This window comes from Xiphias gladius, unplaced genomic scaffold (assembly GCF_016859285.1).
Source record: "Xiphias gladius isolate SHS-SW01 ecotype Sanya breed wild unplaced genomic scaffold, ASM1685928v1 HiC_scaffold_1473, whole genome shotgun sequence".
In the NCBI taxonomy this organism is placed as follows: domain Eukaryota; kingdom Metazoa; phylum Chordata; class Actinopteri; order Istiophoriformes; family Xiphiidae; genus Xiphias; species Xiphias gladius.
The window spans coordinates 570,343-592,555 of NW_024401803.1; the positions used below are offsets into that span (position 1 = coordinate 570,343).

At 38.4% G+C, this 22,213-nt stretch overlaps 1 protein-coding gene across 2 annotated transcripts in view; it reads right to left on the reverse strand.

The window, feature by feature from the left end:
- arhgap23b (Rho GTPase activating protein 23b) overlaps positions 1–22,213 on the reverse strand; it is a 102,194-nt gene that overhangs the window by 71,104 nt on the left and 8,877 nt on the right. The window contains exon 1 of one of the 2 annotated variants that reach the window (XM_040123027.1): positions 17,398–17,458. The exons of the other annotated variant lie outside the window; for it this stretch is intronic. Within the exon in view, the coding sequence (XP_039978961.1) occupies positions 17,398–17,445 (48 nt within the window). The 5' untranslated portion in view covers positions 17,446–17,458. Of the gene's footprint in view, positions 1–17,397; positions 17,459–22,213 lie in introns of those variants that run through there. 2 annotated transcript variants of the gene reach the window in all.

A 22,213-nucleotide genomic window follows, 5' to 3' on the forward strand; every position in this document is an offset into this window, starting at 1 on the left:
AGTGGTGGACTGGCCTGCTCCAGGATGCCGCTAACAGCTTCAGTGATTCCTGGTCTTTGCTAACTTTCACAGGCAGTTCATCTGAGGCAACGGTATAGTACTACCCTCCTGAACTCTCTCACATCCTCCGTCTGTTTTGGGTGGACTAAGCAGGTGGACCATGCTTTTCAGCAGCTAAAATGTCAAATCACCTCAGCTCCCATCCTCACCATTCAAGAGGTGGATGCCTCCAATTTGGGGATGGGGGCAGTCCTCTCCCAACACTTTGCAGAAACTCCATCCTTGTGCCTTCTTTTCCCACAAGCTCTCCTCAGAACACTTTTTCCCTGTTCCTCTACTGGCCTGTCTACATTCCAGTGTGCCTATGGCTACCAACATATGCTCTTTCGTAATCAGGACAGAGAGGTCAGCGTGCCTTCTGTGCAAGCCTTCATGGACTAAGGCCTAGTAAGCTCTCTTTCACTCAGCCTGTTACCTGAAGAACGCCAACCGTTACCACAATTCCTGCGCCCCACTACTTCCCTGGGCAAAAGGTTGGGACCTACTACCACTATTTCCCTGTTTGGGACTTTCTGCTAAGAGTGGCGTCACAGAAGCTGGATCCCCACTTTGGTTCCTTTCGCAACTCCAAGGGAGGGGCCTCCAGTACCTGGTAAACTGGGAAGGTTACAGACCAGAGGAGTGCTCCTGGGTGCTGGCGTGGGCCATCGCTAATCCCATTTTAATGACAAACTTCCACCACAACCATCCTGGCCAGCCTTGGAGAGACGTCGAGAGCTGTCCCTGGTGTTGGATTGTGTTAATATTTTGCTCCATTTTTCCACTCCTTACAATGATGCTGCTTACCTTCCTCTCTCTATTTCTGTCTATTTACTATAATGCTTATGAGCTCCCACACTAATATTTTTTTTAATATGAAAAGAATAGAAATAAGATATATTGACGTCATACTGAAAGGGAACACTGCTCGGGAATGTTTGCAAGGGAATCACAGCTCATGAGCTGATTATATGGGAGACAAGCACTGCACTGAATGAAGAGGGAGAACAAATAACAACGCTGTTTATCTCTAATATCACAAATCTTCCATGGACAGATTGATAAAGTACTTTACAATAGCAGCGCCTAATCCACTTCTTTTTTTTTACACACACGTTATAGCAGTAGAGGTCCTGATTTTCTCTGTCAGCTTGTCAATAATGCATATGGACAGTATACACCATCTATTAGAACAGGCCTTCATATTCTATGGTCCATACCTATTTATTGTTGTGTCAATGTCAACTCCAAACTAAATTGAAAGCCCCTACACACCCATGTTTCAACCACACCCGTGTTTTCACTGAATCTGCCTGATCAGACATCTTCTCAGGACTGTGTGGATGTGTAAAAAATGCACTTGATTGACAGCTCCCTCAATCTCCTCTTAGATTTGTTGCACCCATTTAGATGGGACAACTTACACTATTATCATTCCTATTATTCCGTAAAATTTATCGAATTATAAAATTTCCAGCATAGCTCCACCAGTTTCAACCAGAATAGCTCCACCTCATCAGACAGGGTCACTGAAAACACCTTCGTGGGATTGCGGGGCCAAGCCATCTCCTCTAAATTGCATTTATTTTTTACATGTAATTTTTATTGCCAAATACGTTTACTAAGAAAACTGAGTTGCTGCCAGGATTCTGTTTGGCGGCAACATGACGTGCCTGTAATTTTTGGTTCTGTTTAGGCACTCGCTTAGATAACTTTAGGGTGAGATATTGGTCTTGATTACATATTGAAAAAGTCCACAGTGATTTGAAGCACAAGACAGGACATGTTTACTTTATTAACATTTCACCGAAAACACAGATTTCCCTTGCCTCAACCACCATGTTAGTGTTGCCTAAACCTGCCTAAACAGAGTCCTGTGCTCTGTATGGCCACCATCCACTACTACTACATATGTGTGGTTCAATGACATAGCACTTCCTACACTTGTAAAGATGTTGCCACTGAATAAAATTCAGGTACTGATTACGACTCCCTCAAAACAACAAATTAGTAGCTCTACATGAACATAAAATCTAGGAGTCAGGGTTGAAGTATTTAAAATTTTAGACATATTTAATATTTAAAAAGTAATGTTTGACATTATTCAGTGGCAAGAGCCCTTCATAACAGGAAAGTTTTGCTGGATGTTGCAATACAAACCCTCCACCCTTACATTTTTAATAACCAGTGATACACAGTTTCTGTCTCTCACTCGCTCTCTCTATCTTGCTCCCTCTCTCTCTCACACACACTCACACATAAGGTATATAAAGCTGTCTAAAGCTGCTGTATGTCATTTAGCATCAGTGGGATTTACAGTGTACTACTGTGTCTGACTGTTCTCTGTTGTACATTACATAATGTATATGTAATGATACTAAAGTAAACATACCCTGACATCCAAAACAAACATTGTTTCTTTACTTTAACCTTAAACCTTTTTCCGAATTTTTTTTATCTATTGTAAATGTCCTTCATAGAAGTGCTGCTTGTTCACTCTTTTGGAGGCAAGTTGTTGCTTAAGTTCTGACTCATTAAATAAAGGTTTCTCAACTTGGTTTACACCCCGGACACATTTTATATTGACCATTTTGTTGCCAACAAAACAAAACTACACAAAATTTAAAAACTTCACTTTTTTGGTTATGTGAGCGTGTAATTCAAAATCAATATATTGTTGTTCAGGGTTTGACAGTGAATGATGAGGAAAAAATGCAGCACAGTACAAGGCAATTACTGCAGAAATAGTCTTTAATAGCCTATTATTTTTTGCTGAATTATGTTATTTCCAGTCTGTGGCCCAGGGGTTAGGAATCGCTGCTTTAAAGCAACCATATTCTGCATTTTTATAAAAATATATTAGATGACAATGTGAAAACGATGTGAAAGGTATCTCTGGTAGTGATGAATCTACTGAGAATTATTAGCTGAATCTGTGGCTCCCCTCCGTTTTATGGAGCTTATAGTGACCACAACTTTACAGTTCCGGTTCACTCTTACCGCTCTCATAGCTTTGTTTTCTGCTGTAGCAGGCAGCTGTTTTCACAGAAAAAGATTTAAAAAGCCACTGTCCACTACCTGCTTAGCAGCAAACAGCAGACAGATACAGTTACAGACTAGCTGGTGAACATAGTGGAGCATGTAGCAGTCAAAATGCCAGATATTTCCCTCAGGAGTTGGTAGAGACAAAAACAGAGCTAAAAGAGCGTGACTATTGGACTTACATTCATCAGGAATGATGGATGATCATGTTGCTCTGTAACTGCTGGATGTGGAAATAAACAACTGTTTGATAACATTACACCATATCAACTTAAAGGGTAATGAGATGTCAGTATTGTTGTCACTACTTGTTTCTGCTGCTCCCAAGTGGCAAAAACATCAGTTATTGCAGGTTTAAGTTGCTTAAACATAATCATAAATATGCTGAACATACTTTAGATGACAAAAAATGAAATACATTGCTTGTGAACATTTTACAGATATGTTAAATATGATTATTAAGCGACTTTGCATTTAAATTTTTTCCAGATTATGCTGAAAAAATTTAATTTTCGCGACATATTGTTTGTTTTGAAACCTATTTGCTGTTATAGACTAGTAGTATATAAAGTTAATATAAAGGTATAAAGGTAATTTTTAGAAAACAGGCATGCATTCCTGCAGGTTGCAGTTTTTGAGACACATGAACAAAAAACTTTCTAAACCTATTGCATGTCATTTTCAATTACTTGACTTTTTTTGTTTGATTGCTTACTGCTCCGTGTACATATTATCCAATAAGATCCAATCACTGTGATGTCAAAGCAGCAAAAAGTTAGAAGCTGTTTTTTATTCTTATTTTGTTGGGTGTTTTAACAATTTTAAACTTGAATGTATATTAACATATTTTGTCAGCATGTCTCTCTTCCTGACTATATCCTGTGTTATGAAATTTAGTGGGAGAAGAGTCATGCTTGAAGGAGTGTGTGTGTGTGTGCTGATGGTCAGTGGAGCTAGACACAGCCCAATGCTGATGTTGGCTGACAGTGCCCTCAAGACAGAGGAAAGAGCACGCACAAACATGTATGTAAATTTTTATGTACACACACACATGCGCCTGAGCACACTGAGTCATTATGTAATAGCAGGGGATGAAATCATCGGAGAGAAAGAGGAGAGAGAGAAGCTGGAAGTGTATACACACTCATACACCCTCTACTGGCATTTCACTGCTCTCACAGACACACACACACACTCAAACACACACGTGTCACAGTTAGAAACACTGATCATCCTCTTGTTCTCTCTGGGAAGTCCTAATGAATTTGCTTCCTGCCCAGAGAGGTTGATGATGAAGAATGAATAAATGAGTGTCATTGTGCCCATTATTCCTAAAACAACAGCTGTTTGCAGATGAGTTTTTTTCTTTCCAAATGAATTTACCTCCCGTTCTCTTACATCACTTGTAACACTTAGTCATGCATCACTGACCACGGGAGGATGGTTAAATTCTGTTAAGTAAGCACTGGTCCAATTTTCATCATCTGATATCATATGATGTCAGGTCAGGATCTTGGAGGCTTTTTCTTTTTGCTTGTTAATGAAGTCTGGTTTCATTTTTTATCATGCTTTAGAGCATCAGGAAATTAGTTACAATCCTTCAGACCACAATGTCACATTAACTACTGGAAGAGCCCTGAAAGTGTTGATACACAGTGAGTTATAAAGGTCACTGATATGAGGTTTTTAAAAGGCGAACCGATATTTTAGATTTCAACTTTCAACCAATATGTTTGGCCAATAATCTTACTCCACAAAAGCAGTTTCCATCATGGGACACAAAAACAAGTGAAATCTTTTGAGGTTGGCAATTCTTAAGTGACCTGCTACATAACTGTAGGAAAAATGGCACGTTACTACCAATAAATGATGGATAATTAATTTAAAAAAAACTTGACTATGTTAATGAATAAATATTATATAATTTCAAAGTAGTGTGAGGAAACCAAATAATATCAACAAATCGATATATGGGTCAAACCCTGGTCAGCATACCACTGGTCTAGCAGCATACAGTAGGTACATCAGTACTGCATAGTCTGTGAGAGGCCAGAATGCTATCATCACATAAAAAACATTTAACCCTAGGCAACCAGACTTGGTTGTAAATACTTGAGGACATTTCACCTCTCATCCAAGAGGCTTCTTCAGTTCTTAAGTCCAGTCCAGTTGCCCTTGATTGGTCTCTTCAGAGACCATAAAAAAATTCATGCACTGTTTCACTGTCTTCTCTGGTTGAAAGTTTCAGTCTGTTTCACCTCTGGTTGGGTGTGGTTAGAAGTGTGCTCTGTTGCATCTTTAACCGAACTCAACAGTGATGTCACAGTGTACTGACACACCCTGAAGTACAAAAGACAAAAGCAAAAATAAAGACTTTCAGCGTAAGTTACTCTATTAATCGACCAAAGATAGTCTCACCACATCCTGTCTTCTAATAAAGTTCATTTGTGATGAGAGTACCGCTTTACTAAACACTGAACTAATTCTAATGAATGGGTTCCATATACTTTGTTTTTCATGTCCTACAGAACACCGAGAAGGATGTATACGCGCCACAAGCAAGCGAGTGATGTAATTCACATTTCTGCTGACTACAAGAGGTGTCACAGTTGTTGGTGGTAATATGCCATAAAGGGCAACAATGCAGTTATAAAAAAAGGAGAAGATCATGAGTTAATGTAACTGTGCAAGTTTCAAAATGTAAAAAAATAAAAGCTTTACAAATATTTTATGAGGGAGGAAAAACATTCACCATCTTGTTATACCTTAATGTTCCATGCAGTAGTTTTGGTGATAAAAGATAAACATCAACAAAACAAGGATTATTTACAACGAAAACTTCAGAAACTTCACAGGATACCTTTAACTTCATCTGATAATATTTGCCAAGCTTCCAAACCAAATTGTATACAGTGACTGGTAGTTCATTATACAGTTAGTTAAGATATTGGCAAAAACACAGATACCAATGCTAAGAAATGAAGCAATTTTAAAACATATCTATTGCTCAAATTAGTTTTGAGTCAACAAACTGTAGCATCTTTATATACTGCATTTTTTTGGGAATTCCTGCTCGGTTTGTCCTATGTTTGTCTTTGTTTGAATTCAAATATTACCCCAAATGTGGATGCAAGGATTAGGGATTTATTGATATTACTTTATCTGATATTCCATCAAAAGAGATTAGCAGCTTGGATGATCCGCAAACATCCTCAAACAAAGGGTTTCTAACATTCCTTAGACCAAAAATCACTATTGAGGACACAGAGGTCCTCTGGTCTTTATCCTAACACCCCTGTGCTCCAATAAAAACAAGGCTGGTATGGATTTAATCCAGACATTGTGTTGGAAAGTGATGATTGTGGAGATGTAGAAGGAAGAGGGTGACTAACTGTCTGTGTGTGTGTGTGTGTGTGTGTGTGTGTGTGTGTGTGTGTGTGTGTGTGTGTGTGTGTGTGTGTGTGTGTGTGTGTGTGTGTGTGTGTGTGTGTGTGTGTGTGCACATGCATGCGTGCGTGCGTGTGCGTGTGCATATGTGGAGGCACTAATCTGGCCTCGTTCTGAAAAGAGTTTCATCCCCCATGTCCTCCCATCAGCCCCCAGTCGCTGTCCTCATGTACACTGTGACCTCCCCAAAACTCTTCCCCCCTCAGTTAACCTTCTGTCCTTACTTCCCATCTTCCCTGCACCTCCTGCTACAGAGACTTTGCGCTCGTAAATCTCCCCACAACCAAGTTTGGTCCCATCATGGCGTTTTGGAGAAGTAGATACATGGAAACAATTCTATAGATTTATTATTAACATAAAATGGAGTCTGTTAAGATTGGTTTTGGTGGTATATGTACATTATTTCAGAATCGTTGATGGCACTGTAGTCTCAGCAGATATGTGGAAATATATTCTATATTTGCTATTTGTATTGTGTTACCCATTTGCAGCAATTTGCTAACAAGCTAAACCTGATAAATAAAATATGCAGGCTAGACCCTCTTTCTAATCCTCGTCAGCGATTGTATTATTGTTAGTGCTGGATTTTATTTACATTAAAATTTCAGTAGTTTTTGACTTTGAAGCCATTTCGGCACCATGTCAACACTTTTGTACTTCTGTTCACCAAATGGGGGATCTTGTAGCTGTCAGAAAGTCCTAATTTCTTGTAATTAGGAGGCTTTCATGAACAGTTTTTTCGCTCCTATTTGCAGTCTCATGATATGTCCATAGCTAACTAACAGGTTAGCCTGTTAATTTAATTTGTAGTTTTTTGTATTGAGGGACATACTAATAGTTTGAGACACTCCATACTGAAAAATGTTCTTTTAAAAATTCACACTTTGACTGTAGACCTACAACAACAAAGAGAATCAGTGGTGGTTAGCTTACCAGAGATGGCGGTACAGAACAAAGAAATTACAGATGTCTTTTCAGGTCTATGAGATAGGGCAAGTTATACGTTTGAAGACTTAACTGTGAAGCCTGCCATGTCCAAAGAACTTTGGACTTCAAAATGGCTGCCATAAGACATAATAAGCCACCTTACAGCCTTTTCGGTTCCTACACATACACTTGTTCCCCAGTACAGTCTTCATCCAGAGGTCCTCATCCTCATCTTCACATCCACATTTACGTCTGATTAGAATCAAGTTACAGTAATTTCACTCCGTTCACCCAATGAAGAGAAAAAATATATCTAACCTTCATAACAATATGATTTCAAATTTTCCTGGAGTTACATTCTTTCCTTCAAGTATAGATATTGAATTCAATTATCTATAAACCATGGTCCGTGATTATTTGAAAAAAAAAACCAACATGATAATTGTACAATGTGCTAAGCACACAGCAAGAAGGTTCTGGGATCAAAAGCAAGCAAAAAGGTTCTGGGCTTGAACCTGTGGGCCTTTTTTTCTCTTGAGACTTGAGCATTGTTCCTCATTTGTAAATCCCTTTGTGTAAAACCGTCTGCCAAATGTAAATGTAAATGTAAATGTGGTGCTTGTTGGAAATGTTCTTAATCAGTGGAGTCTATAGGTCACTTTAAAATACAGAGTATTCAAACTGTAAAATCTGTTACCATTATGTCAACAAATTAAAAATATTTTCTATGAACAAAGAAAAACACTATAAGTAACAGAGCATAAAAATAGAATAGAAATACTCTTTCAATATGTGGATATTTTTATTTTGGAATTCAAGTCTTAATTAAACAGAACATCTGTCTTCTATTCTGTAGTGTTCTATTTTGCTGTGGCCTGGCATGGCAGCAGAGAGGCTGGTGAGTGTGTGTGACTCTGAGTGTGTGTACGTGTGCATGTTGGGGGAGGGTGGGGAACACACCCATCTGTCTATTTACAGTAGCACTGGGAGATTGCACTAAATATCTAATCCATCTAATCCTCAGTGAAGCTAGAACATGCATTGGTGCAAGATGGCCAATAGGGGGCAAGCTGACCGTTAGCTGCTGATGAATGGGAAAGACTTGTTTTGACTCACAGAGAGGGATAAACTGGGATAAAGATGTATGGAAGAATTGGTATAAAAGTGGTGGGAAGACAAAGTGCTAAGATATAGATTTACATATATATACACATTTGAAACACACACGCAGCTCGTCTACGTGTGTGTCATAGTATATGACTTCTGCAGCATCAATGGTCAGTTGTGTCTGAACTATTCTCCACGGATAGGCTGTTCTGGCCCGATCACATATAAATTGCTGATTGAATTAGAGCTCTGTGGCTTCAGAGAGAGACTCAATGATCACCTCACATCAGTGTCATTCGCCTGCAGCCACAGCACAAACTAGATACTTCCATCTTTGGACTTTATGCACTCTGTGGAGTTGGTAGCAAATGATAAGTTTCACCAAAGTTCATTGAAGTTACACTAGGAGACAGTTTTTGTCATAATACTTTAAATCACAAAGTGGTGAAGGGAGCTTTGTGCTCAGTGAGCACTGGACTCATCATATTTGAACCTTTGCCTCTTTTGTGTATTTGGTGAACAAAACATCGCACAAACAACTGGGCTGTTTATAATGCCATCCTTTCACAATATTTATGGGCATTTAAAGCTGTACTAATCAATATTTTTATATAAACAATGGATCATGATGAATGTGTAATGTGAAAGGGGTCACTTATAGTACAAACCCACAGAGAATTATCTTCAAATCTGCAGTTCCTCTCAGCTCTACTGACCTTTCAAGTGTCTTTTAGCACATTGCCCTGGTTTTCAGACCCATAATGTTACTGTATGGTTAACTCTCACTGCTCGTATCACCTCTTATAAGCCCACTGTCCACTACCTGCTCCGCAGCAGAAAGACACAGTTAGAGACTAGATGGTGAATATGGTGGAGCATTTAACTGTTAAAGAGCCTGATATTTCCCTCAAGAATTGGTAAACACCAAAAACAGAGCTAAAAGAGAATTAATTGAATTCATCAGGTGGACACAAACACCACTCCAGATGAATCATCATGTAACCCTGTAACTGCTGTGTTAATAGGCAACTGTTTGATATCAAATGAACTGTTAGTTGATGATGTGTCAGTGTTGTATTTTAAGCTTGTTCCACTGGCCAAAAAAAACCCAAAAATAGTCAGACTGTTTTAGGTCCAAATTAGTCAAAAAGTTACCTCTCTCTTCCATTTGAAGCAATCTAAATGTGAACTTCCCCAGACAATTATACAAATTTGAATGAGGATAACGACAAGAGAAGTATTTCCTTAGACCTAAGTTTTTGTCTCATGCTTGTAATATATACATATGAAAATATTCAACATTTCTGGAAATACACTTATTTGCTTTCTTTCTGACAGGAAGACAATTATATCAACATCAATTACAACATCATAATCTCTGTGCATTAAGTACAGAGCCATAGTCAGGACTTGCTAAGCCTATCTTAGCATACAGACTATGGAAGGAAATGCAAATGTATCCAGAAACGCTGCACAGAAGTACTGGGTGGACGGATAAAATGTTGTTTAAATTGTAACAGCATGTAACTCCCTGTAAAACTACAACAAATGAGATACATGTTAAACACTGAGCTTTAAAATTGTTGGTAGACCTTTTGTCCGCCTTTACTACAGAGCCAGTCCAGCTGTTTCACCCTGCTTCCAGTCTTTATGCTAACTAGGCTAACTATGCTTTGACTCTAGCTCAATATGAATTTGAGATGGGAAGTATGTGAATAAACATATATCTCCATAAGTTGAACTATTCCCTTACAACTAGCGTTCTTGTTTTTTGACTATAAATTTTTATGCTATTGTCTTTAGTTTTTACATAAACCTTTGTAACAAAATAATTTGCATCTAAACAAAATTTTTTTTATGCTTTTACTTTTTATACTACACATCTGTTTTGTTCCTCTGACAAATTCAACTATCCACAAACATGATTTTCGAGTGCAGTAAGAAAAGTGTACTAAAAATCCTGAAATAAGAGTAACCTTTATGTTGTGCATAGTCATTATGCAAATTCACAGCATGAAAACTTGGCTCATGAACATAGAAAATTAAATGCTCAAGGCAAATTGTCTCTATTCCAATGTATTTAATGGAAAAAGGGGTTACGATTGTTGATGAGTTAGATCTTCCTATCAATCCTGATCCTGGCACAAACACCTGACCACGAGACGCGCAGTGAGGTCCCCTCTGTTCCATTCATCCATGAGAGGAATATATTTAATATCCACAGAGAGCACATGTCAATCTCACAAAGCACAGGCCAACATACCATTACCACCAACACTCACCACGCTCAGCCTCTCTTCACACACAAGCATACAAATAAGTCTTATCTTGCCTGTGCTGCATCCTTACACACATAAATTCTCTGGGAGGGTTTACAGAACTTTTCAAACTTTACTGAAGAGAAAAACCAAAAACTTTGAATTATTGCATCTTTTAAATTTAAAAAAAAGTATAGAAGCTGTACAAGAGCATTGCATTTACACAACTGAACGTAACTAGGACATTCTACCATATTTTTATAAAGGTGCATGTGCATTACCAGCAAACCCAATGAGTGGTATCAGGATTCATTTGGTTTCTAAGCTCCTGCTGTTGCTGCAAGCTCAGCTTAGTCACCTGAAGTACACCTGCTGCTAATGTGGAAACACTCTGCAGGTTTCATGCTGTGTTGCTTCGTGCCAATATATCTGGTCACAGTCCATTAAAGACATGCAGATTTCCCTTTTTAAATTTGTTCATAATGGCTGTCCAAGCCCCTCCTCCATTGGGTATGGATATTTGGATAAATGATAGAAATGTTTGCCGTTCCTTGCCTGGTTTCATTGCTGGAATGGCTGTGACTAATATGTTTGAGCAACATTAATAAGAAGAAGTTAACTAAAGGGTGTTGCTATTGACAGTCTTAAAGAAGTACTCTACTAGTATCAGTGATACTAGTCAACATCAAAGCAGTAGAGGCTAAGATATTATGATTTTTAGTTCTTAGTAAGCTCCAAAATCACTGGATCCTACATTCCCCATAATGCAACGAATAGCATCTTTTCATTAGACACCTGCTGCCTGATATAAACCCACATCTCTTAATCCCCCCTCCAGTTTTTAAAACAGGCTTTCTTTCAAATGATCAGAAGACAGTCTGTTTTTAACGAAACCTGGTCACAATTAACTAGTTTAGGAAGAATATCTCTAAATGTTTCACTCAGACTTGCATATAACTTAAAGTGTTAACTCGAAGATTTCAGTCCTGATTGATTTGGCGACACCTGTCGGTAATAGCAAATGCGAGTTTAATACTACTGGTCACAGAATTTTAATAAAGAATTTAGGCAATACTCGACCTTTTTCCATCATTCTGTGGGCAACTATGATCGGGTTTTTATGATGCACATGACATGAGTGTGCAAACGGCAGGGCATAGTGAAGAGAGGTGATTACCTTGCTTAGAAGTTGGAGGTGTGCAGCCTGTCGCCTACAGCTCTTCATCTAAAAGCTGTGGCTGTTCCTTCTAATTCCATTACTCCCCGCAATATTTTAAACTGATCCGCTGTCCAACAATTCTGAAAAAGATCACTTTCTTGTTCTGTAGACACATTTTTGGTGAATGGTAGTGCTAAACTCACCGACAAACACATTGCATTTCCTGTTGCTATTTCATAATAAAAGTCAACTCGTGTTTCGCCATATAAAGGCTTTTAATATGAAGCTGCAGCGGTAGGAAGTGTTCGGTTTGCATTAGCTTTAACTTAATACAGAATCTTTTTCTGGGAATGTGTCAAAAGACACCCAGTTTGTGATACTGCAAATATAAATATTGCAATAGTTTCACCAGTGGGCCATTGGCTCAATCATCATTGTGTTACCTCATATGACAATAGATAGACATATCTAAGAGACAATTATTTAAATCAAAATCTTCAAATGTTCATTTTAATATCACTGTTGATAAGAGCCAATGGTTGGTAACTTGACCACAAAGATGGATTTTATTTTCATTCTTTAACAGTACAGTTATGCCTGCAATGATTGAACTGGTACTGAAGCTACCCTGAGTTTGTGCCGTTTGTAGCATACCTAATAATGATGGCCCAGTTCTGACTAAAATGGTAAAATTCTGTTTTTTTAATTAATTAATTTCATTTTTTATTTTTTTTATTTTTATGAAACATTTATATCTTCCTTAAAGTAATAATATGACACTGAACTTTTTTTTTTTTTTTTTTTTTCCAATTTTTGGCATTTTTGAAAATTATGTGTGTAGATTGATGGACATAAATGTTAATTTTATCCATTAAAATTAAATCTAAAACTCAATAAATTGTGCACTAAGTGCTGGCGTCCTAACACTTACTAAAATCACTATGTAAACTATTTCTATTTTGGTTATCATTTTTGATGACACTAAAATAAAATTTATTCTAGAAAATGATGTGTCTTCCTGAATAGAAGGTACACTACAGGCACTCAGGATTGTAAATTCTCCAGACATCTATCAGTGCATGATCTAATGAAAGATTTTGAAAGTTTTTTGTAGATCCTCAGCCTTGTTTGATTTGCATCATTTCTAAAATTGTTTGGGAAAGGGAAGTAATCTTTCAATGAGATTTTGGATAATAATAATGATGTTCATATTAACTGAAAAAGAAAACCTAACGATAACTGCAATTTTAACCCAGTGTCTGGCTTTCTCTCCAGTCAACAAAATGAAATTATAAATGGCAGGGGTTACAAAACATACCAAATTGTAACATGTACAGTATTAGATTGCCCCCGATTTAAAAAATGAATGAATAAATAAAATAATTAAATAGAATGCGAGTAATCCATTACTGAAAAGGAAATAATACTAACAAGAGTATAATAAAATTCACCTATGGTTTTATTATAATTACCCAGCAAGCATTGGCCTGGCATTGTGTTGTGTCCCTGGCCAAAAGTGGTCCTGGTCGGATGGCAAAAACCGTGGACAGAAAACTGAAATCATGAAAATCAAGAAAAATCCCTATTAACTTATGTGTGTAGATCTCTGGGATACAGATATCCACATGTACGTGCTTTTCTCCCATTTCTCCAACTAAGGCCAGCTATATTTGGTTCAGTTTTGTGTGAAATGGTTGTAAACAGGCAGTCACATGATATTGTCCTTTCCACTCAAAATTTTTGCTTTTATATTAATGTCTTTGTTGTGTGTCTTGCTGTTTTGGAGACAGCCAACTGCAGCATCTCAAGTTCCTCAAATGGAATTGTAAGTGTTAAGATTTCCCTCTGTTAGATTATCTGTAAGCCGCTGTATTGCTGATGATCATCTTTTTTTCTTTGTTTAACCCAAAAAAATGTAGTTACATTGGTATACTTAATTTATTATTAGGATTATCTTAAAAGTGACATGTTGTCAAAATGTCTTGCAGATGCCAGGGTCAGACCAGGACGTTGGATGGACCAATTTACAATGTATAGTAAATTAAACTGTTCATAATGTACATGATGTATAAAGCTGCAATATGCATACTGTAAACAAAGCTTTGCAGAATATCTAAAAAGGAATACTGATAATGGTAACGACCAATTTTGATATTGGTGGAACATCCAGAAATGTCCCCGTACAACTTAATTTTTTTAAAACTCTTTATGAACCATGATGTCTTGGGGGGACGTTCAGACAACGGTCATAAAACATTTGCTCGGAATAAAATTCACCAACAGAATCATGAAGGACTGTTAAAAAAATATGATTTAATTGTGTACCTGAACAGCAGTGTATACCTGACAGACAGGGATGACTAGTTAACCAATGTACTTTTGAACTGCAATATAAATTCTGCAATAAGTTTGCAGTGGCAGTGATGCTTGCAGGGCTCTGATTTAGTGACGGTTTAACTGTCTTCTGGTAAAAATCCATCACCTCTGAGTGTTGCATGACGGAATATGTCTTGCCCTTGTATGTGATTAATAGTTTTCTCAGGAAAACAATACCATACCTCAGGTTAGTTTACAAGGGCAAAATCCTCACTCAGACTTTTCTTTTTTTTCGGGGGGGGGGCTTCATTCATGGTTTTGATTATGTGGCTTGTAATGTAGCGGTTAAAACCCGCCTCTTCCACATGTAGCTGGAAACGCAGTGTTAACAGAGACGGGTGATTATCAGCTTCATGCAGTGTCTTGGAGCTCACCTTGAACATGCATCTTATCAGTCTTCTTCCTTTGTTAGCTCCGCCAAGGAGGCTATATTTTCATCCATGTCTGTTTATTTGTCAGCAGGGTTACAGAAAAAGTACTGAACCGATATGCACCAAACTTGGTGGAGGGATGGGGCATGGGCCATGGAAGAAACCATTAAATTCTGGGGCAGATGCAGATCATTTACTATGAATTTGAATTTTTCACTCTGAAGCCTGGTGTAAATTTTTTGACATTGGCCTTGGTGGAGGTATGCGCTCTACTGATGTCATTCTAGTTTCCTTTGTGGTATGCCACCACGGTTAATAAAATGATGCTTCCATCTGACCAAGTGTACTAATTAGACACAGAAAAGTATAAACTTGAACTTATAACAATGGATGACATTTTTAGGGGGGTCAAATTTCCCCCTTTCATACTGATATTGATTTCATACTGATACTGCAACTTTCCCTGTCCCTTTTCCCAGATCAGGTGCCTGATGATCAAAGCTCTGGAGCCTGATTATCATCCTTTGGTTCCCACTGGAATTGGAGCCCATACTGTGCACAGTGGAGATCAGAGGAGGAGGACCAAGCTTGTCTTGGCCAAACGAACTGTAGAGAAGTTTGGTGTAACATAGGCTGCTGGCTTACACCAGTGACTCTCAAATCTAATTTCCTGCTCTGGTTTTCAAGGATCTCTGATTTTTTTCAGAAATGTATTATCTGCACAGTTGTTCACATTAACTCCCAGCATTTTCAGTCAATTTCCTCTTTTCCTCAATTCTCCTGATCATTTACCCAAGTTCCTCATAATCCATTGGTCTGCTGCATGCAGTTACAGATAAAGCATTATTGTACTGAAATTGAAGAATTTTGCTCTAAACCATCGAAATAGTTTGCCTCTGAGCTTATCAATTCCTTTTATCAATGCCACCATGTTTTTCTGTCGGAGCCTGGACAGCCCTATACGCTTATGATGCAAGTTGCATAGGGCACCGTAAATTAGCAAAGGGGCCAGCCTCCCCCTCATGTTAAAGTGGGTGTGAATTTTACAACTTTGAAGAGAGGATGAAGTGGAACGATCTTTCAGGTCACAAAAAGAGAAAAAAAAAATGCAAAAGTTAATTGCGGGAACAGCAATCTGGTAAAGTTGTGTTCTCTCCTCTCCTCTTTGATGTTAGCAAATAACAGTAGGCTAACATAAAAGGGGCCCTATTATGCTTTTACTTATTTTCTGTAATATATATAATTTTACAGTGTCAGATGTTCATATTAAACGTGGCCAAAGTTTCAAATAATGAGGTAAACATATGTAAAAGTAATCCCTGTGAGATGAAAAGCTCAGGTGTCAGACTTCTCTGAACACTAGATTCTCACAGTTTTTCTGCGTCCGCGACGAGCTGATGTCAGCTTGTCATGGATTTATTTATACGACATCCGCTCTAAGCATAGCTCATTCTCCAAAAACAGTCGTATTATAGGCATTTAATGTACTCCAGCATACAAATAACCACTGGTGCAGGCTTACTATATGGTCATTTGGCAACAGAAGAATAACATTTTACCAGCAATGTTAGCTTTTGTATTTTCTGATAGCAGATGTTTTCCACTTCAGTTGGCATTTTAGTGCATCTCCCACAGGCACCACTAATAACACGGACATATATAGTACATTTTTAAATGCGGATTGTGATTGAAAGTTCCACCATTATGTTACACAATAAGCAGGCAATGGGCATAATATTTACCAAACAGAGATGTCCTGCTATTATCTTTGTTGCTGTCCAATCTTATATTCCAGATCATTTCAGGCTCAAACATGTAGGGATTAATTTGAAAAGTTGTGATTTCCAATTAATTATGTTATATTCCTTTGTTTTAGTTACTTGTTTCTTAGTTTTACAGTTTGCTTTCAGAGCCCCCACACCGATAGGAGAATCAGGTTGTGCTCACAAGTGCTGGGTGCGCTGCCCATCGACAGGCTTTCAGATATTCAGCCAATCAGCAGATATTTTATGGAGGCCTCTTAAGGAGGTCTGAGCTAATACTGCCTTTTTCAGTCGTAGGCTCCATGGAGGGGGTGAAGGATGGGACTTTAGAATTGTGTTGTGACTACAGGGAGTTGAAACGAAAAACAGTCCCTGATCACCACCCCATCCCCTGAATCCAAGACATGCTTGACTCTCTCTTGGTTCTCTGTGTTGGGTCATGGGGAAGGCATCAGGGGGTTTCTGGATTAGGAAAACCAGCCAACCCCTTATTGCTTTCACAACACCCTGCTGCCTCTACCAGTGGGTCAGAATCCCATTTGGCTTAAGTGCAGTCCCCGTGGAGTTTCACAGAAACATGGAAGAGTGCATAGTTGGCTTGAGAAATGTCATGTGTCAGCCATACCTGGATAATAATCTTGTCCAAGGCCCAAGCTTCAAGGACCATGACCGTCACATTAGAACTGTGTTGCAAAGGTATCAGGAACACGGGGTGAAGCTTAGTACACACAAGTGTAAAGTATTCTAATTGAAGGTGAGATTCCTGGGGTGAGTGGTGTCCAGCAAAGGCTACACTATGGATCTGGCTGAAATTGCCCCAGTACAAGCATTAGAGGAGAAGGTGCCCACAACCGTTGGAGATATGTGAAAAATACTTGGATATCTCTCTTATTACTAAAGGTACATACCAAACTTTTCTGGAATGGCGAAGCCTCTCTACCATATGCTATCAGCATCTCCTGGGAAGACACCACCTGAGGAGAAAGGTCGTCACCACCAGAAATAAAGGTAACCTTCCACCTTACACTCCCATACACTTGACACATAGCTACTAGGAGACACTAAACGTTCTCAGTGATAAATTGATGGAGCCTCCCATCCTGGGGTACCCAGATCTCACACAACCCTTTGTCCTCCACACTAATGTCTCCAAGGAGGGTTTGGGAGCAGTACTTTATCAGAGACAAGATGACCAGATGGTGGTAATCAGATATGGCTCCAGAATACTGACCCCACCTGAGAAAAACTATCACATGCACTACAATAGGCCGTATTTAAGCGTTTTTGGGATCACCTGTATCATGCTCCTCTCGTCAAGGTATATACAGACAATAACCCCCTGACCTACATCCTTTTCGACAGCTAAGCCTAATGCCACGGGTTACGGTCGGGTTGCTCAACTGTCAGAGTTCAACTTTTCCATTATGTGCCAACCTGGTAAGTACAATGGTGATGCAGACAGCCTCTGCCCATATTCCACGAGACATTAATGAATTCATGAAACAGTGTACAGAGGAAGTGAGCCAGGAGGTGATCAGGGAGTTATAGTGCAGAAAGACACTCCACAAGCCACCAGTGATAATGGGAATCTCTAGAATAAAGCATGAGATAAATGCCAGCTTGTCACATTAAGAGTTGCACAAAGAAATGGGACTTCTGGGGTTTGAAAGGACTCTTAACTTGATTCGGGACATATTTTATTGGGCCTGTATGCTCCAGAACACTGAACAGTTTTTGACTCAAATGATATCCATTGTGACTACATGCCCATTTGAGCAGTCTCTATAGACTTTTTGCATTTAGAGGCATGTAAGCAAGGATTTTAGTATATTTTAGTAGTAATAGACCATTACACTTGTTTTGAACATGCCTATGCTACAAAAAACAAATTCACAAAAGCTGTTGTTGGGAAACTGTTGAATGATTTTGGCCTCCACTTTGGGTTTCTGGAGAAAATTCACCGTGACATGGGCAAAACCAGCTGATGGTATAGTTGTAGAATTGCTGCGACGTACAAGGCCCCCACACTATCTGTTATCACCTACATGGCAATGGGTACGTAGAGGGCTTTAATAGGACACTGCTGTCAATGCTTCAAACAGAGTCATCAGAGGAACCCGCGTCAGAAGAAAATAATCCGGAACCACGTCCTGCAACCAACTACTCGAAAAGGGTGAGATGCTGACAGAGGATGCTGACATATGGAGGTCTGGGTTGGCCAACTGTGGTGGAAGTTGGTGTCTAGAACCTACAAGTAACTATGTCCCCAGCCTGCAAAAGACTGTGGCATCCTTGGATAGCACCAGAAATTGAGGTAATGAGTTAGGCTCACACTGCATAAAAACACTTATGGGAAAAAAAGGACTGAGGAGTAACAGTGAAAGGGACATTGAGAAATAAACTGAAATGGGATGAACTATAAGGGAGAGACTCTACCAGGAGTAAACCTGTAAACCAAAGGGAATGGGAACAGACTAAAACAAGTGATGCCGAAACTTGAGTCATTAGCATATTAAGTGCCACTTAAGAGTAATACCATGTAAATTCAGTAATTGTGAGGTTTTACGCCCACCGTTGTAGTAGTCTGAATGCAGGTCAGTAGCCTGGACAATGAGCCCTCATATTAATATTTTGTATGACTATGTCTTAAATAATATGATGTTATGCTGAGCAACTATTATTTGTATGTCAATGGATGAGACATATTACTTCATTTAGTACCACTTCTGGCTTTTTAGAAATCAGCTAAATTTAGAAATGTTTTGACGTATTATTGGTATTTTTGTATATCATTAAAATTATTCCATGTAATTATACTAAAGCCTTATAATTTCCAGAATACCGTTATTTTACATTAATTTTGGTATAGAAACATTAATATAAACATGTTTAAAAACAATATTACACCTGTATTGAATATTTTATTTGTAGTGAAAGTTGTAAATTAGTGTTTTTGTTACAACCGCTAAACACAATGTGTCTGGTCCTTATAAATAAATGTATGTTAGAATTCTGATCCTACTGTGATATACATATAAAATTAATTACATTAAATTAAATTAAAAAGTAAACTATCCATAACACAGCCCATTCCAAACAAATCACACTCAAAATGGAACACAGTGTGCCATACAACAAATAAAAAATAAAATACAATGTGCAAAATAGCAGCATCAATCCGTTTTAACAAAAACATTGTAAGATTGTCTTTGGGGCAGACTATCAACCCCCACCCCCCTTTAACCTGATGGTATGATTCTTGTCTGTCATCACATTTGATTTGTGAAACACCAGGCACATCAACACAACATTCAACATTCAGTCAGTCCATGGAGTGCTTATGGTCGAGCTGTGCGTTGAAAAGACAATCTTTTTATTTTGTCTTGTATTAATTACCAAAAAATGAAGACAGAAAAAAGGAATCAGCTCTCAAACGGAAGCCGCCTCTCATTGTTCATGTAAAGGACCCGGCTCATAGAATCGACAACAAATTACAAGAGAGACTTACACATCACCATGTGCTATGATGAAAAAAGAGACTAATTACAACAGTAATCCACAGCCTCTACAGGTAAATGAATGGGCATTTTGTTACTATAAAAATACATAGCTACATTAGATTCAAGATTCAATACTTTATTACCATTTCTACATATAGTTGATAGGAATTTGGTTTGGTGCACTCTCACAAAACGATAACAAACAAAAACCTCACATCACAGACAGTAACACACTGGGAGATAAAATGAGTGAGGTAAAAAGAAAAAAGCAATAAAAATACTAATAAATAATTGAAACAGTGTTCCCATGGGGATGCTATCGGTACCACAAACCAGTCATGATATATACTATTGTATAATACCCTTGCAGTGTCTTGCAGACAGGAATATAAAATTAGTGGTTTAAGAATAAAGAACGTGCATGAACAGCCTCGGGCAGGTGCCGTTGCATAACCTGGCTGTTCTGATTCTAATTCTTTTCAATCTTTTAAAAGAAGGGAGCAAGTTAGTCGGGTGAGAGGAGTCATGAAGTATCTTTCCCCATAGTCTAATGGTGTAGATTTTCATGTCCTGGGTTATGATTTCCACACAGTGCAAACCACATTTTCCAGACATTTCCTGTCTTGTGCTGAGGTTTTTTTGTACCACGTAGTTATTCCAAAGGCGAGGATGATCTTGACCCAAGCATGATAAAATTGCATCATACGTTCCTGTGATATGAAACACTATTTTTTCAGCAGTCTTAAAAGAAAAGTCTTTGCTCAGCTTTTTTCAGCATTGGTGTACTATTAACTTCCTATTTTAAAGAAGAGGAGACTGTTATACCCAGTGTTCATAGTTTTCCACCTGTTGAATTTCCTGACCATTTATGATGACTAACAGCAGATGGACACTATGGGTCTCACAGAAGTCCATCACTATTTCACACCCAGTGGCAGTGTCTGATACTGTCGGATGTTCGTCTCGTTCAGCACAGTAAACTATGTGTTTTACATTTTCTAGATCCAAGGATGAATTGCTACAGAGAAACTGGTTAGCAAGCATGAGCAATGATAAAACCTGGCTGAACTGACAGAGAAAAAAAACACAACACACAAAAAGCGGATGATCATAAGCAGAAAATCTAAGACACAGTGTCACAAGATGCCACACACTAAACTTGTGGACTATCTGTTGTCAGCATAGATGCAATAAAAGCGCTGCATACAGAGCGGGATGTCAGCATTGCTGCCAATTTGCCCCAGTGGCTAATCATGCAACAAAAAATTGCAGCCAAAAAAGTATTTTCCCCATAGAGCACCATTATGAAGGGTATTATTGTAGATTATTACCATTATGAGGGCCTGTAAAACTGTTGTCAGAACACCTACAAATGCTACAGCTACGAACGGACAGTTATTACTCTTTCTGTTATGTCTTTTTAAAGTAGAATCAAACCAGGAAAAGAGGATTTTTTTTTGGCATATATGAGGCGAACAGCCTTAATTGGGATGGAAAGGCACCATCCAGTATCCAGTTCTCTTAAAACATCCATGGTTACAACTTATGCACTACAGATACAATAACATGAGGTGGTTAAAGCAGTTTAACCTGGTTGGTTACATTAAAAGTGCCTGGTGCATCGAGGCTGTACATGAACACAGTGTAATCTGTGGGGAGTGCAGTGTAAACACCAAAGCAATGAATGGTTAAAACAAGAGAAGAAGAGGTAACTTCAGAAGCAAATGACATGAATGACAAATAGCAATGTTTAGTGCAGTGATGTGTTTCAGTGATTAAGCACTTATTCTATGCTGAAAGATAAGCTGAGAGGATGTGTAAAAGCTACAAGAAGAACTGCTTTATTTACATGGAGAGAGTCAAATCAAAGAAGAGCACAGATAGACTACTGTTACTCTTATACTAGACACACACACACACACACACACACACACACACACACACACACACACACACACACACACACACAAACAAACACACACACTAATACACACACACAAACACGCACACACACACACAGCCATCACATGTTCTCTTGAGGACCCTTGGGGAGATGCACTCTGGAGGAAACCTGTTATCATGTAAGGAGCAAACACACACACTTCAATAAGGCTTTCATCATTCTATTTAAAGTTCTGATATAGCTATTTAAAGCTCTCATGTAACGGAATGAAGTAGAGCAGAAAACACTCAAACACACACACAAACACACACACATTCTTAT